Here is a 14,738-nt window from a genome sequence, read left to right as displayed (position 1 = left end):
AGATATTATTTATTTAAATTGACAGAGAGAGAGAGAGTGAACAAGGGGTGAGGGATAGAAGGGAAAGGAGACAAACAAGGAATCTGCACTGAGCTCAGAGCCCAGTGTGGGGTCTCGGGCTCTCATGACCCCAAGACAATGACCTGAGCTGAAACCAAGAGTTGGACACCTCACTGCCTGAGCCCTGCAGGCACCCCTAAACCCCTTTGTAAATTTTTTTTCTAGGTCGTTCCTCCCAAGCACAGCTGTCTGACCCTAATGGCTAAGCTTCAGGCCACCATTTAATTGCTTGTCTTTCTTTTTCTGTGTTCCTTTTGGCCTTTTTCATCGGCACAAAATCAACTAATGTTTTAGACTCTCAACAAGGGACCAGAGTGGTATGCAGGCCCAGGTTAGGATGGCTGCCCAGCACACACAGGGAAGGAGGGGCTCCAGCAAGTGGACAGCATCCATAGGGCGTAGAGCTTGCACACAGAGCCGCAAGTCAGCAAGTCAGAAGGACTCCTTTGTAAGACTTCACGAAGGTCATAAACTAACATGCAGACAGAAATCACACGTTTTAACATCCAGGAGTGCTGGGAGTGAGAGCATTGATCCACAGCTTCAGGACAGAAATAAAGTTCTCTTTAGGCCACTCATCCATGAAGCAGGTGCACAGTGCATGCTTTGGTCTGAGCAGTCATGCCCACCTACAAAGACATCGGACCTGGACTTGTAAGTCCGGATGGTAGAGGGTTTTTCTCTCATCACTCTTCCTCCCTCCCCATCCCTCCTCCCTCCATTTCTTCTTGGGAAATCTCAGCTTGCCCTCCTGTGCCAATATGCCGTGGCTCCTGACCCCAAGCCAGCTCTCCCAGTCAGCACAGGCTGCTGTGACAAACAGCACCGACCAGGCCACTGGACCAACAGGCATCTATTTACTCATCCTGATTCCAGGGGCTGAAAGTCCAAGATCAGCCAGTTGGGTTCCTGATGAGGTCTATCTCCCAGGCATGCAGAGGGTTCCCTTCTCACCATGTCCTCACATGGAACACACACGGAGAGAAGCAAGGGCTGTCCTGCCTCTTCTTATAAGGACACTAATCCCACCACAGGGGCCCCCAGCACCAGGACCCCACATAACCCTACTCTCCTCCCAAAGGCCCTGCCTCCTGACGCCATGCCACTGGGGATTAGGGTTTTGAATACAAATTTGGGGAAGACACAAATTCATTCCATGGTAGCAACCCAAGAGAGTCAGGTCCTGATTTTCCAGCCACTCTGTGGGGGTAGAGCAACTCCCAAATCTTAGCACCAACACAGAAACACAGCTTCTTACTCAAGGCCATTTCTACAAATGTTCCCCTCCTATCCCACTACAAGTCTTCCTCCAAGGCTTCCCAAACCACAAGGAAGCCAAGAAACCCCAGCCGGACCTGGTGGGAGGACCAGCATTCCCAGGGTTGGGAGGACCAGGGCAGGTGAGGGGACTGCGAGGGGCACATGTGGCTAGGAAACCCCCCCCACATGGGGCCTGCAGGCCTAGGGGCACCTGGGCCACCTTCAAGGGCCAGCAATGTGGGCCAACACCAGGGCTGCCCTGAGAAGCCTCCCATGCTTGCTCCAATGCTCTGCTGGACCCCTCCTAAAATCCTCAACAGTCCTGGCCCAAGATGCCAAAATTCTCATTTTGCACCAGACCCTGCAAATCATGTCACTGGTGCTGTGACATACTCAAAGCACGTCATCCCCAGAACTCCCACTCCTTGGTCACAGGTTCTCTGAGCCACATGTCTGGGACTGAAGATGTTCAGGATGTGCCACCCCAAAGCACATGCTTTTGGGATACTGATTACTTGGGCCTGAGGATGCTCGAAAAATAACACAGGCTGGTAGAGCCTTTCTCTGAACCCCCCTTATCTGCCTAAAGACAGTTCCTCCCAAAAGTCCCTAACGGGCATCAATCCCCTCCCGGAATCATCACAGGAGACAAGAAAGAGGTCCAGGCCACAACCACAGACTTTATTACAAACTAGCACACCTGCCATCTGGTCTCCAAAGAGCCCAGTTGTCTTTCCTGCAAACTGGTCACTGCCTTTCAGAGGCCCACACCCACCTCCCCTGTGAAGATTGTGGATAAGCTCTCCAACCTCACTTTCCACCCCTGTGATGCCTCCACGCAGGTAATATTAAAAATTAGTAAATTCATGTACCTTTTCTCCTGTTACTCTGCCTGTTGTCAGCTCACTTCGTGGAACCAGCTATCGAAGCCTAGGAGGGTGAAGGTAAACTGTGCCCTCCCCAACATCGCAAATGCATTCATGTCTGCTGCCAGCGAACCTCAGCTGACACCAAAAGACTGCTTCTGAACGTTGTTTCGAGAATGTCAGAGAAATTTGTGCCAACTAAATCCATAGGTGAAAGGGAAGTGATTCCTACTTGGACTGCACCTCCAGTGCAAGATCAGGCTTCAGACATCTTCCAAGGCTGCCAGGAGGCAAGATGAATCATTTCTATACATTACTCATTAAGTCTCCCGGGGAACAAAATAATGATGTCCACAAAAGTGCTTTGGATAAATGATCCAGAAACAAGCTCTTCTATTGTCTTAAGGAGCTTGTATTCAAAGACTCTTTTTTTTTTTAATGGAGTCAGCAATTGTGGAAGTGAGTGCAATTTCATCTATAGCACTTCCATCTTTCTACGGCATTAGAAGTTATAATATTTCTGACTTTTTAAAAAAGGTTTTATTTATTTATTCATGAGAGACACACACACAGAGAGGCAGAGACATAGGCAGAGGGAGAAGCAAGCTCCCTAAGGGAGCCCGATGTGGGACTCGATCCCAGGACCCTGAGATCATGCCCTGAGCCTGAGGCAGACGCTCAACCACTGAGCCACTCAGATGCCCCTCTGATTTTTTTTTTGCCAGAAACTTGAACACAGAGCAACGCATTTGTGTTTTAATATTTTTCTTCTACATACCACATCATAAATGGTGGCCTTTCCTTGTTCAAAATTAAATGAAATTCACTATCCAAATATTTAAAAATTCTAGGTTGCACTTGTCTTGGTTCTTGGTGCCAGTCTGCCTGATTTCTAGGGTCAACCCCCGCCTGACAGGCTGTTTAACTTGGGACATGTTTTCCTCAGCCTTTTACTAATCATCTATAAAACAGAGTTGATAATAGTGCATGCCTGAAAAGGCTGTTATGGGCACTACATTGAATTAAGGATTTATTAAGTGTTTCCTGGCTTGTAATGAGCTCTATAGAAATGTTTGCTAAATCAACTACCTATTTTTAAGGTAAACATAAAATGGTTAATGCTGAGTATGTCCAAAGCCTCTCAGAGCACCCACAATGCCAAGAGGCCCAGGGATCTCAGAAGACATATTTGCATGTGGAGGGCATTTGTGTTGGTATCTTGAAGGCATCTTGTTAACTCTCTGAAGCTGAGAGCCATCTCAACTTGTGGGCATCACCAAGTCTCCTGGTCTGCTTGGATAATGCCCTGGATGGTTAAAGTGGCCAGGGGAAGGACTCCCAGACCAGAGCTGTTTAAAATATAGAGTCTGAGTTAATACCCCAGGATTCTGCATTTCTAACAAACTTCCCAGGTGATGCTGAAACAAGTGAGAAATGTGAATGCCTAACCCCCTTTTTTTTCTCTCTTGTCATTTAACATATAGGAAAACTTACCCGTGTTTATAGGAATTAATTTAATGAGGAAGCAACTGATGACTTCTGATAAAAACAAGACAACAGGTCCAAAACGGAGTGCCTTATGCTAAGCGCCAAGACTTAATTTACTCAAAGTGTCAGCTGCCCCAGAAATGGAGTCAGTCAGGAGTCCCCTCATCAGCACTAGTGAGGTCATTGGTCTGATGGGCTCTTGCTGTCCAGGTAAAGGAAGGTGACCTTTCAGTAACGCTTTCTTTGCTTTGTTGGAAGCTCAGTTCATGCTCAGTTCTTCTTATATAAGATTTTCATTTTGTGCAGCTCCTTGGAGCTCCTATCTGTTAAATGAGGTGCTGCCCGATTCGAATCAATTTTGACTGATAAATTCTTAATATTTTTAATAGGCCTCCACTTTTCCTATAACAGATCAATGAGCCAGTGTTCTGATGCCTGGTTAGAGAGTAATACTATTTAAGTGTAGTAAGTATGTATGTATTATGTATTTATATTGATTGATTGAAATAGAGCCTAAGCATGCCTGCAAGTGGCGAGGGAGGGGCAGAGGGAGAGATTCTTCAAGCAGAGTCCCTGCTGAGATGACTCAACCCCACCAACCGAGGTCATGACCTGGGGTCACGACCCCAGATCAGCACCTGAGCAGAAACCAAGAGTGGAGTGCAACCCTGTGCCAGGCAACCCTCTGTGCCAGGCAGGTGCCCCTAGCCGAGGCTATTTCAGTAGAGTAGGTGATATCATGTGCCCCTTCAAAGGGGAGTAGTCAGAGCTGAAACACAACACCAAGGACGACTGTTGCCCTTGAATCCCACTTGTTTCCTGCCTCCAGCTGAGAATTGGCTCCCATGCTGCACTTCCAATCCGAGTACCTGAACGTAATCTTGCGTTTCCTAAAAAGTTATTAGGATTTACTCACGAATTCTGATACAGCTCGGGGGGGGGGGGGGGAGATGATGGAAAATAAAGAAGTTAGCATCATTCTGCTCAACAAGCTTCAGCTTCTCCTCCCTAGCCCTCGGCCTCAGAAATGTGTCTGCTCCTCGCCCAGAGGAGATGCAGGCGCGGGATTACACCGGTTTCTAATCCCTTGTTTCAGCATCCGTGTCCCTATTCGCATTTTGCCCCACGCGGGACCTACGCTGAACAAAGGCCCCAGCTTTCCCGGCTCTAACAAAGATGCTCCAGCCACCTCCCTGCGCGCCGCACAAGCGCCTCCGGATTGGTTGGATTACCGTCCAATAGGAAAGAAGAGCCGGCGTCCGCTATTTACATAAATCCCTAGCCGCCCACGCGCGCGGCCGGCCGGCCAATCGGATCCCAGAGTTTGGAGCCTTCATTTGAATATGGAGATAATAGATAAATATCACTGCCAGCGTAGTGCTAGCGTCTCCGCGCCGCCTTCAGGGGCGCTGTCCCCGCTGCGCCGTTCCCCCGGCCCCTGCCGCCTCCGCGCCTCCCTGCCCTGCGGAGCCCTCCCGATCGGCCCCCGCGCCCAAGAAAGGCTCCAAGAAGGCCGTCACCAAGGCGCAGAAGAAGGACGGCAAGAAGCGCAAGCGCAGCCGCAAGGAGAGCTACTCCATCTACGTGTACAAGGTGCTGAAGCAGGTGCACCCCGACACGGGCATCTCGTCCAAGGCCATGGGCATCATGAACTCGTTCGTCAACGACATCTTCGAGCGCATCGCCAGCGAGGCCTCCCGCCTGGCGCATTACAACAAGCGCTCGACCATCACGTCCCGCGAGGTGCAGAGCTGGCCAAGCACGCCGTGTCCGAGGGCACCAAGGCCGTCACCAAGTACACCAGCTCCAAGTGAGGCGCACCGGCCACCCCGGAACACAAAGGCTCTTTTCAGAGCCACCTGTGCTCACAAAGGAGCGTGCCACCCGGGCTGGTTGTGACGGCCTGGGGGAGCGGACTGCGGGACCTGGCCCGAAGCCGAGCTCCTGTACAGGGGTGTCTCCCTGAGCCAGACCCCGGAGACGGGGACCCGGTGAGGTGAGGACCCGCACCACCTCCAGGAAGGCCTCGGGCGACCTCCCCACCAGCCCCCTGTGTCCCTTCGTGGGTGAGACCGAGGTTCGCTGCGCGCCACCGCCGCTAGGCCCTGAGTGCTGTCGTGTGGCCGTGGCCCCTAACCCGGCGATGAATTGAAGCAGCTATTCTCGGGAGTTGCGCGCTTCCGTTGGAAAGAGCAGGACTGTGGGAGCATAGTGGCTCCATCGCCCTGGTCCCCTAGAATTCTTCCTATGGTTGTTTGCTTCCCCCCCCCCCCCGAAAATCGTGAATACTTTTATTATAAACCCACCAAAGGGCAAAAGCCTTTTTCAGGAAAGGAATGGAGGGCTTTTAAGGAAAGAAAAAAAAAAAAAAAACAGGTAAAGCACATGCAAAGTGGGTGCAATCAGCCTGCTGCATAAGGGCAGGCCTGACAGGCTGGGCCAGGCTGCTGTCACCCTGAAAACATCCCCCTGTGCCTCAGACTGTCACATCTCTGAGAACACCACCCAGAGTGTTCTGACCTCCCTGGGTTTGGGTGCACCTGGGTGCCCGAGGTGGGCTGGGTTGAGCCAGTCCTGTACCTCAGGGACTTGCCCATCTCTAAAAACATTTCACCACTTATAGTCAGTTCTTTCTTTGCTTCTGTAGCTTTTATGAAAGGGACAGCCCCTCCCTCTGCATCTTTGGTTACCGCAGAGCAGTTAGCAAATTTGACTTGAGATTTTTAGCTGAGGTGGGGAGAGGCTCACATGGGATCCCTGCAAAATCCCTCGGGGCCTTCCAGATCTGAGCGATTCCCCGTTATCTCAAACCCAGAGGTTTCTGCAGCTGTGTTGGGTCCTCACTCTCCAAGCCTGTGCACTGCCAGTACGGCACACCCCCAGCAGCCTCCAGCCAATCGTAAATCACGTGTCCCTCTGTCGCAGCGGATTTACAGAGGTGGGCTCAGCATTCAGTGTCCTTCCATCTTCCTGATGATAAATTCTCAACAGCAGAGACTGTGTCACCCTGCATCTCCCTGAATGGGTTCCTTGGTCGGAGAGGGCCAGCCAGGTCCGTTCTGCGCCTGGGGCTGCTGCTGGCTGCCTCTGCAGCCTCCACCATACTGTAAACAGAGGCAGTCTTTATTTTTATTTTTTTACTTCTGTGTGCCAGAGCAGCCAAAGGACTGAGAAATTAACATTTTGCTTCATCCACAATGAAACATGTTCATACTATTGTATTTGGGAACTCTTTATTTTGCTTTTTGATTTCATTTTTGGAACTAAATAAACAGTATTGTTGCCTACTGCTAGCACAGTCACACATTGCTGGAGATCAGTCTCATTGTAGTGAAATTAAGCCAGGCAGAGAATTAGGTGGCTCTGGGAGACTACATTCCTGTGACCAGAAGTGCTCATGAAGAGACTGACTCCTGATCAACCTGGGTACAAGGCTGGGGACTCAGGCCCATCAGGAGGCCCCTGCTTCATAGTGGAAGACTGGATTCTGTGGTGTTCCATATGAATTAGACATCTCTTAGGATTCAAGGCGTTGATTTTGATGATACATCACTGTTTCCAAATTTGGGGATTATAACTAGAAAGGAAAGAATTGAGTAAAATACCCATGCCAAAATTTCCGTATCTATGGGTTTGTTTGGGTTTTGTTTTGTTTTTCTTTTTGGTAAATATTGTTTCAGAGCATGTATCTAAAAAAGAAAATAAAGGGAAAGCAATGATGCACACCGCTATCACTGTAATCATAACAATACCATCCGTGCCCATGGATGAATAGCCAATAGGGTAGAGAACCACCATTAATCTCACTGAAGACCTAGGTCTCCCTAAAATTCTAAATGACAATTACTTACAATTGTCTATCTTTGCTACCTACCCAAACGTATGTTTTCATGATCGCATACTGTTCAGATGATTTTTTTTAATTTTTTTTTATTTACTTATGATAGTCACAGAGAGAGAGAGAGAGAGGCAGAGACACAGGCAGAGGGAGAAGCAGGCTCCATGCACCGGGAGCCCGACGTGGGATTCGATCCTGGGTCTCCAGGATCGCGCCCTGGGCCAAAGGCAGGCGCTAAACCACTGCGCCACCCAGGGATCCCTGTTCAGATGATTTTTTAAACACTTTTTGCCCCCCTACAAGTATTTTTAAATTTCAATTTACATACATTTTTTAAATTTTTTGATAAGTAGTAGATAAGACACTGTTAAAATATATCTTACATTTGGGTGAAATTCTGAGACAAGTGCAATGAGAATGAGTTCCGAGAGAAAAAAATGGTCATCTACACCATCTCACTGTTAATGAGGAAATCTGATCATGTTTTATGAATTGATTATGGTATCAAATTGCTATTGCAATATATACCTTGAAAAGATTGATGTGATCGTGTGTCAACCACCTCTCAATAAAAAGGACTTTGAATATGTATAAAAGATCAAGAACTTTTAAAATATTCCAAATTCTCTTTAAAAATTGTTGTGGGCCATTTTGGTTTCTTAAAACGTCCTGTTGGGATTTGCGTCCTTGTAACTATCAGAACTAAGGATAAAAATATTTTAGATGAAAAATGTGTGAGGTTTTACATCCCCTTAGACTGGACTCGGGTGGGAAAAGGAATGGGTGGCTGGGCTTCCAGCCGCTGGGCGAAGGAAGGAAGGCTCGGTGGGACATTCCCGCCCAGACCTCCTGCCCAGCCTGGCATTGACCACCCAACCGGCTTCCTTCAGAGAGAGGATTTATCCTTTTTCATTGAGCTTCTGTCCCCTGCTTGGGACGAGGACATGGCCTCTCAATACATGAGTCTCAGAACGGCTCAAGAGAGTGATTGATAGCAAACCGCTGATTTACAAAACCAAAGGAAAAGGCAAAGCGACGTCCTTTCCCAATTGAAGACTCTTCGCGCCAAAGGCAAGGCGACACTTTCCAAATAAATGCCGTAAATTCTTTCAAAGAGAGAGGGTGGCAGCCCGGGTGGCTCAGCGGTTTAGCGCTGACTTCAGCCCAGGGCGTGATCCTGGAGACTCAGGATCGAGAACCCACGTCGGGCTCCCTGCATGGAGCCTGCTTCTCCCTCTGCCTGCCTCTGCCTCTCATAAATAAATAAAATCTTTAAAGAGAGAGAGAGAGAATTCTGCGTCACTAACGCTTCCCAGAAAATAACAGTGTGGCTGATAAGGGAGAGGGCTCCCTCCCCCCGCCCAGAATGGGAGGAATTACAGAAGGAATAATTTTCCTCTAGAACCGACTTACCCCCGGCCCCATTTAGTCTAAAGCTGCCGCAGCAGGGGTCGGCTTAGCACATCTGCCTCCTACTCAAGGAACGCTTCCATCTCTCTTTCGATTGTATTTTGCCAGTTGCACGATCCAGCCACTAACATATCCTCCGGGAAATGTTCACCGCGTGAGGACGGAGGTCTCTGGTCCAGGGGGGGACGCGGGTCTCGGTGGATGCAGGTCCCCCCCCCCGCCTCCCTCGCTCCCCTCGCCCCCCCTCCCCGCCCCCCGGGGCTGCGCAGCAACCAAGTTCTCACCTCCGGGTTTCATTCATCAGGAACTTGGCAGGTGGGAGGGAGAACTGGCACGATGTCCTCCTGAAAAAGGTGACCCGCGCCCCTCCCCCACGGGCGCACTGCAAGCGCAGGCAAGCGAGAGCCTCAGGCGGTCCACGCGCGAACAGGCCAGGGCGGGGAGTCCGGGGGGGGGGGGTGTTCCCGCCGCGCAGGCGCACTCGGAGGTCAGCAAGGGATGGAGCCTGCGCCCGCTTGGACTGGCGGTGCGTCAACAGCCCTGGCCACGGCGGGGCGGGGCGGGGGGGCTGTTAACACCGCACACCTCTGTGAGCGCAGACCCGCACCCCCTCATCCCGTTCTCAGACACCCAGGCGCGCGCACAGACCCAGAAGAACCACCTGGGGTCCCGGAACCGAACGAGTTCACAGGACAACCCTTCACCGTGTTCGAAACCCTTTTTCCGATTGTGTGGGTGGCTCTGAAAAGAGCCTTTGTGTTCCGGGGTGGCCGGTGCGCCTCACTTGGAGCTGGTGTACTTGGTGACGGCCTTGGTGCCCTCGGACACGGCGTGCTTGGCCAGCTCGCCGGGCAGCAGCAGGCGCACGGCCGTCTGCACCTCGCGGGACGTGATGGTCGAGCGCTTGTTGTAATGCGCCAGGCGGGAGGCCTCGCTGGCGATGCGCTCGAAGATGTCGTTGACGAACGAGTTCATGATGCCCATGGCCTTGGACGAGATGCCCGTGTCGGGGTGCACCTGCTTCAGCACCTTGTACACGTAGATGGAGTAGCTCTCCTTGCGGCTGCGCTTGCGCTTCTTGCCGTCCTTCTTCTGCGCCTTGGTGACGGCCTTCTTGGAGCCTTTCTTGGGCGCGGGGGCCGATTTAGACGGATCAGGCATGGTCGCAAACCTCTCCGAACAAAACGAGCAGAAGGCTGCAGCCGGCATTTATACATCCCGTATGCAAATGAAGGATCCAAAGCTGCTCGTTCCTGATAGGCTTGGATGCTGCTGAACGTCATCCCCGAACAGGCGCATGCAAATCAGAGGATGGCGGCCTGCGCTTCTGATTGGTGACCGGCGCTGTCCAACGGGACGAAGCCGGCTCCACTACCCCCGGACCATATATAAGCGGTCGGCGGGCCCGGCAGCGCGGTTTCTGTGGGCGTTCTCTCCCGGCTCCCGCTCTCTTCGTGCCCCTCGCGGAGATGTCTGGCCGAGGCAAGCAGGGCGGCAAGGCGCGCGCCAAGGCCAAGTCCCGCTCGTCCCGGGCGGGGCTGCAGTTCCCGGTGGGCCGCGTGCACCGCCTGCTCCGCAAGGGCAACTATTCGGAGCGGGTCGGGGCGGGCGCGCCGGTGTACCTGGCGGCCGTGCTGGAGTACCTGACGGCCGAGATCCTGGAGCTGGCGGGCAACGCGGCCCGCGACAACAAGAAGACGCGCATCATCCCGCGCCACCTGCAGCTGGCCATCCGCAACGACGAGGAGCTCAACAAGCTGCTGGGCCGCGTGACCATCGCGCAGGGCGGCGTCCTGCCCAACATCCAGGCCGTGCTGCTGCCCAAGAAGACCGAGAGCCACCACAAGGCCAAGAGCAAGTGAGGCCGCTGAGGCGGGCCGGCCACGGCTGTGCGCCCCAGGGGCCCCGTGACACCAAAGGCTCTTTTAAGAGCCACCCACAGCCTCCGCAAAAGAGCCGCACTGAGCACGCAGCCTGAGCCTGTCCAGGCGCCGCCGCCTCCTGCGAGGCGCACGGGGAAGCTGGGCAAGACCTGGGTGCGCTCGCGCACCTAGTGGGCGCCTGTGCGGGTGTGCGCGGGACACGTGGGCGGCCTTGGCCTTCCACCCAGCCTCCTCCCTCCTCCGCGCCCCCGGTAGTTTCGGGAAGGGTCAGCTATGGCTGGAGATCACTGCCTCTGGATGGATGCCTAGAGTGATCCTCTGGCCCCTGTAGACTCCAATACAGGCTGTCCGCTTCCGAAGCAGGCTCACCTGGTGTTGCAGATGGGCAGTTTATGCAGAGCACCTGCTTTTGGGGGGCCCCTACATAAACCTTAACGATTTACACTTTCAAACATAAAGATGCTTGACTGAGCAGTGGACATTGCAAACTAGAAACATGAGGTCCACCCGAGTTAATCTGGGCGTGAATGTCTTGCAAAGGGTTTGTGTTCGAAAACCATTTGCAGCATTTTAAAAATCCTATTTTTAAAAAGTGTAGACTTGGGATCCCTGGGTGGCGCAGCGGTTTGGCGCCTACCTTTGGCCCAGGGCGCGATCCTGGAGACCCGGGATCGAATCCCACGTCGGGCTCCCGGTGCCTGGAGCCTGCTTCTCCCTCTGCCTGTGTCTCTGCCTCTCTCTCTCTCTCTCTGTGACTATCATAAAAAAAAAAAAAAAAAGCGTAGACTTTTAAATCTTAATGTAAGTAAAATGTTCAAAGCCGTTCAGTTGTTCAATCTGGATGGGTCACACGTAAATCCGAATCCCTTAACCCGATGGCTAAAATCAGAGTAAGATAATTTTGTCCATGGAGTTTGGTCAGGAAAACTAGGTTTGTGAATTTAGTGGGTGGAAAGTCAACACTGAGGATCGGATTATGTAATACACGTGTGGCTATTTAGGAGGACGCCTGTTCATGAGCTCTACATTCTGCAATAAAGGGGGAGTGGGACAGTCCCCAGGGTCCTGGCAAAGTCTGGAGAATTAGCACCCACCTCATGGGGCAGGAGGGGTTAAGTGTTTCATTCGTGATAATTCCTTTAAAACAATGTCTGCCACAGAAAAGGCCTGATAACTGTTTGTTATTCCTGTTATCAATATCATTGTTTTTGTTAATTTTATAGCAATAAAGAGAGGCCAGTAAGTGAATTCAGGAATATTATGTAATTTGTATTTGACTTACTAAAATTAGGTCTACTCAAACCAGGGCTCCCCAGACACCATCTGGGGCTAACCGCACATCTGCTGGGCCTAAAAAAATATCCTAGTGCTATGAAAGTAGTTCACACCAGGGATGTGCACGCATGCTCTGTCCGCATGGACCCGGGCACAGGACTCCGCACAGTGAGGTAGGTCCAGAGCGTACAACCCAGCAAGCCCCATCTCTGTGCAGCCGCAAGGACTGTCCAGGAGACCACGGAGCCTCTGGAAATCAAGCTGGCCATTAGGTTCCCAGTGACAGTCTTCAACTCCGGCCCACATTTGTGTCTAAGCATCAGTATTGATGTAGGTCATTGAATGTCTTCACCCCCCTCAGTGGCGTTTAAGAAACACTTTCCAGGGTGCAGGGGGCTTTGGGATGCCAGGGTATCTCCACAGAGCTCCCAATTTCCTCATTCCTCAAGTGAGACTCTGAGAGGGGGGCAGGGAGGTGGCTAACACTGCCCTCAGAGGCAGCCTTCGTTTGTTGTCTCCACAGCTGAGCTGTTCCCCATACAGAGCACCAAACACCAAGGGACATTTGGTTTTCCATGATTAAGCACTGAAGGCAGGGACACAGGTTTCCAGCCGCCGTCGCCACAGGTGGCCAGCTGACAGTACTTGGTACGGCACGGGTACAGAACAGCTCCACCACTGGGAAGGTTCCACTGGACAGCTCTGGCCTGCCATCTCATCATCTGTCAGGAGTTACCTGGTTCAGAAAGGTGAAGAAACATCAGAGCCAGCCCACCGCTGTGAGACAAAGGCCAGCAGACCCTGGCTTCAGTGGGAAGGCGCCACCTGGCCCAGCAAGTCTACCCCCCGGGTGTACGCAGGGGCCAGTCGCAGTCTGAGCAGCACGATGCCATGCAGGTGAACACACAAACGTGTGGTCTGTCCAAACAGAGTGCCCGTCAGCCACGGTTGAGCCTGAGAAATGCGTTGGTGAGACAACCTGACAAAGAGGCCATGTAGGGGTGACTCCCCTTATAAGAAACAGCTGGAATGGGCAGCTCCACAGGGGTGGAGGCAGCTCCCTCAGTTGTCAGGGGCTGGGCGAGGAGGGGGGCACACTGCTGTGGCAGGACACACTCCCTCCCCTATCCTGGGATTATTGCCACTGTTCTGCCCCTATCCCTGTGAGAGGTGAGCCAAACAGGTACAAAGCCCCACAGCAAGAATGCAGAACCACCCAGGCCCATTGCCTGGAAAGTGGTCCCAGCTTCCAGAACTCTCCACCACTCTGACTGGCTCCTGCCCTGGGCCTGGGTCTGTACCCTGCCCCAGCCCAACATTTGCTCTCTCCTCCTTGCTCCGTTCAGTCTCATCTTTTTACCGACATGTTTAAGAATTTCCCAAGTGGGGCACCTGGCGGGCTCAGTCAATAAAGTCATACCTTTATGATACCATAAAGCTCAGGTCATGATCCCCGGGGTCCTGGGACTGAGTCCGCATCAGGCTCCCCCTGGGGAATCTGCTTCTCCATCTGCCTGTGTCTTTGCCTCTCTCTTTCTGTGTCTCTCATGAATAAATAAATAAAATAAATATAAAAATAAATTATAAATCTCCCAAGTGGGCAAGCATAAAGGACTCTCTGAACCCCTGTGTTCGCTTAGACCCTGAATTAGGCCGTTAGGGGACACGCCTTGAGGAGGACCAGGCCAGCCAGCTTGAGGGCTGTCAGGTGTGGGCTGCGCTGAGGGGGCTCTGTCGCCTGGAGGTCCTACGCCTGGTCATCACAATTGACCTCGTGCTCCCAGCAGGGTCTGTTTCCCTGCATTTCTGACCAAGCCTCACCAAGGCTCAGCTTTTCTCCCATGCCCACCCAGCAAAAGCTTTAAAATCCCACTCCCCCCTACCCCTGCCCCATGCCCACTTCCCTCCCCACAGGTGGCTTGGCTGCAGTGCTCTCCGGGGACTCAGCATCCTGGTGCTGTGATCACCCTTCCTGTCAACACTGCCCCCAGGCCTCCAGGACACCCTCTCTTACCCACTGCCCTGTCCTCAGCTTGCCCCAGAGGGGGCAACCCTTCTGGGGTTCTGTCTTGACTGTTTCCTCCTGAGGGATGATGGATCAGCCCAAAATGTTCCAAGTGCTGGGTCTCAGGGTCAGTGGTTGGAGCCAGCCTCCCCAGGAAAGCTGGTGGCTGCCGACCATGCTGGAAGCTGGCTCGTGGGTATTGGGGATCAGCTGGGGGGGTTCACTGAGGGGGATGACCTAGGGGGGCAGCTGGAAGGTGGGAGGGGGGGTGGATTAACCTGGTGGGTCAGTGTGGAGTCAACCAGGAAGGCACTGGTCTTGGGGGCCTCCTTCCCGCGGCTGAGCACCTTGTTTCTTCTGACATATAGTATCTCTCCAAGGACAATTCAGGCTTCCTTACACCTTCCGGGGAAAAAAAAATTCCCCAGGACCGCTGAGGGTCAGCCTGCACACCAGGACTCATGCCCCATGCTGGGGCTCATGGGTCCCCTGATGGGGAAACCTCCACATGGGGCAGCCGTGAGAGCTACGCTGTGGTGCACACAGGTCCTGTGCTGCAACAAGAGGCTTCCTCTGTCCTCCTGCTCTCCTTCCAGCCGGCCCATCAGTGGTGCCTGATGTGGTCCATGGCAGCCATGTCTCCACTCCACCTG

At 52.6% G+C, this 14,738-nt stretch overlaps 2 protein-coding genes and 1 pseudogene across 2 annotated transcripts; 2 read left to right on the top strand and 1 right to left on the bottom strand.

Moving 5' to 3' along the window:
- Positions 1 to 681: 681 nt before the first annotated feature.
- On the top strand, positions 682 to 5,510 carry LOC129515028 (histone H2B type 1-F/J/L-like; annotated as a pseudogene).
- Positions 5,511 to 9,578: 4,068 nt separating this feature from the next.
- Positions 9,579 to 10,086, bottom strand: LOC129515034 (histone H2B type 3-B). Its single transcript, XM_055333733.1, has one exon. It carries the CDS (start codon positions 10,081 to 10,083, stop codon positions 9,703 to 9,705), a length of 381 nt encoding a protein of 126 aa, XP_055189708.1. The 5' UTR covers positions 10,084 to 10,086; the 3' UTR covers positions 9,579 to 9,702.
- A 301-nt stretch (positions 10,087 to 10,387) lies between these two features.
- Positions 10,388 to 11,404, top strand: LOC129515043 (histone H2A type 3). The gene has a single exon (XM_055333749.1). The coding sequence runs from the start codon at positions 10,392 to 10,394 to the stop codon at positions 10,782 to 10,784; it is 393 nt and encodes a 130-aa protein (XP_055189724.1). The 5' UTR covers positions 10,388 to 10,391; the 3' UTR covers positions 10,785 to 11,404.
- The last annotated feature ends 3,334 nt before the right edge of the window (positions 11,405 to 14,738 follow it).

This window comes from Nyctereutes procyonoides, unplaced genomic scaffold, assembly GCF_905146905.1.
Source record: "Nyctereutes procyonoides isolate TBG_1078 unplaced genomic scaffold, NYPRO_anot_genome, whole genome shotgun sequence".
Lineage (NCBI taxonomy): Eukaryota > Metazoa > Chordata > Mammalia > Carnivora > Canidae > Nyctereutes > Nyctereutes procyonoides.
The sequence above is the reverse complement of the archived record's forward strand: the minus strand, read 5'-3'. Positions and strand labels throughout refer to the sequence as shown.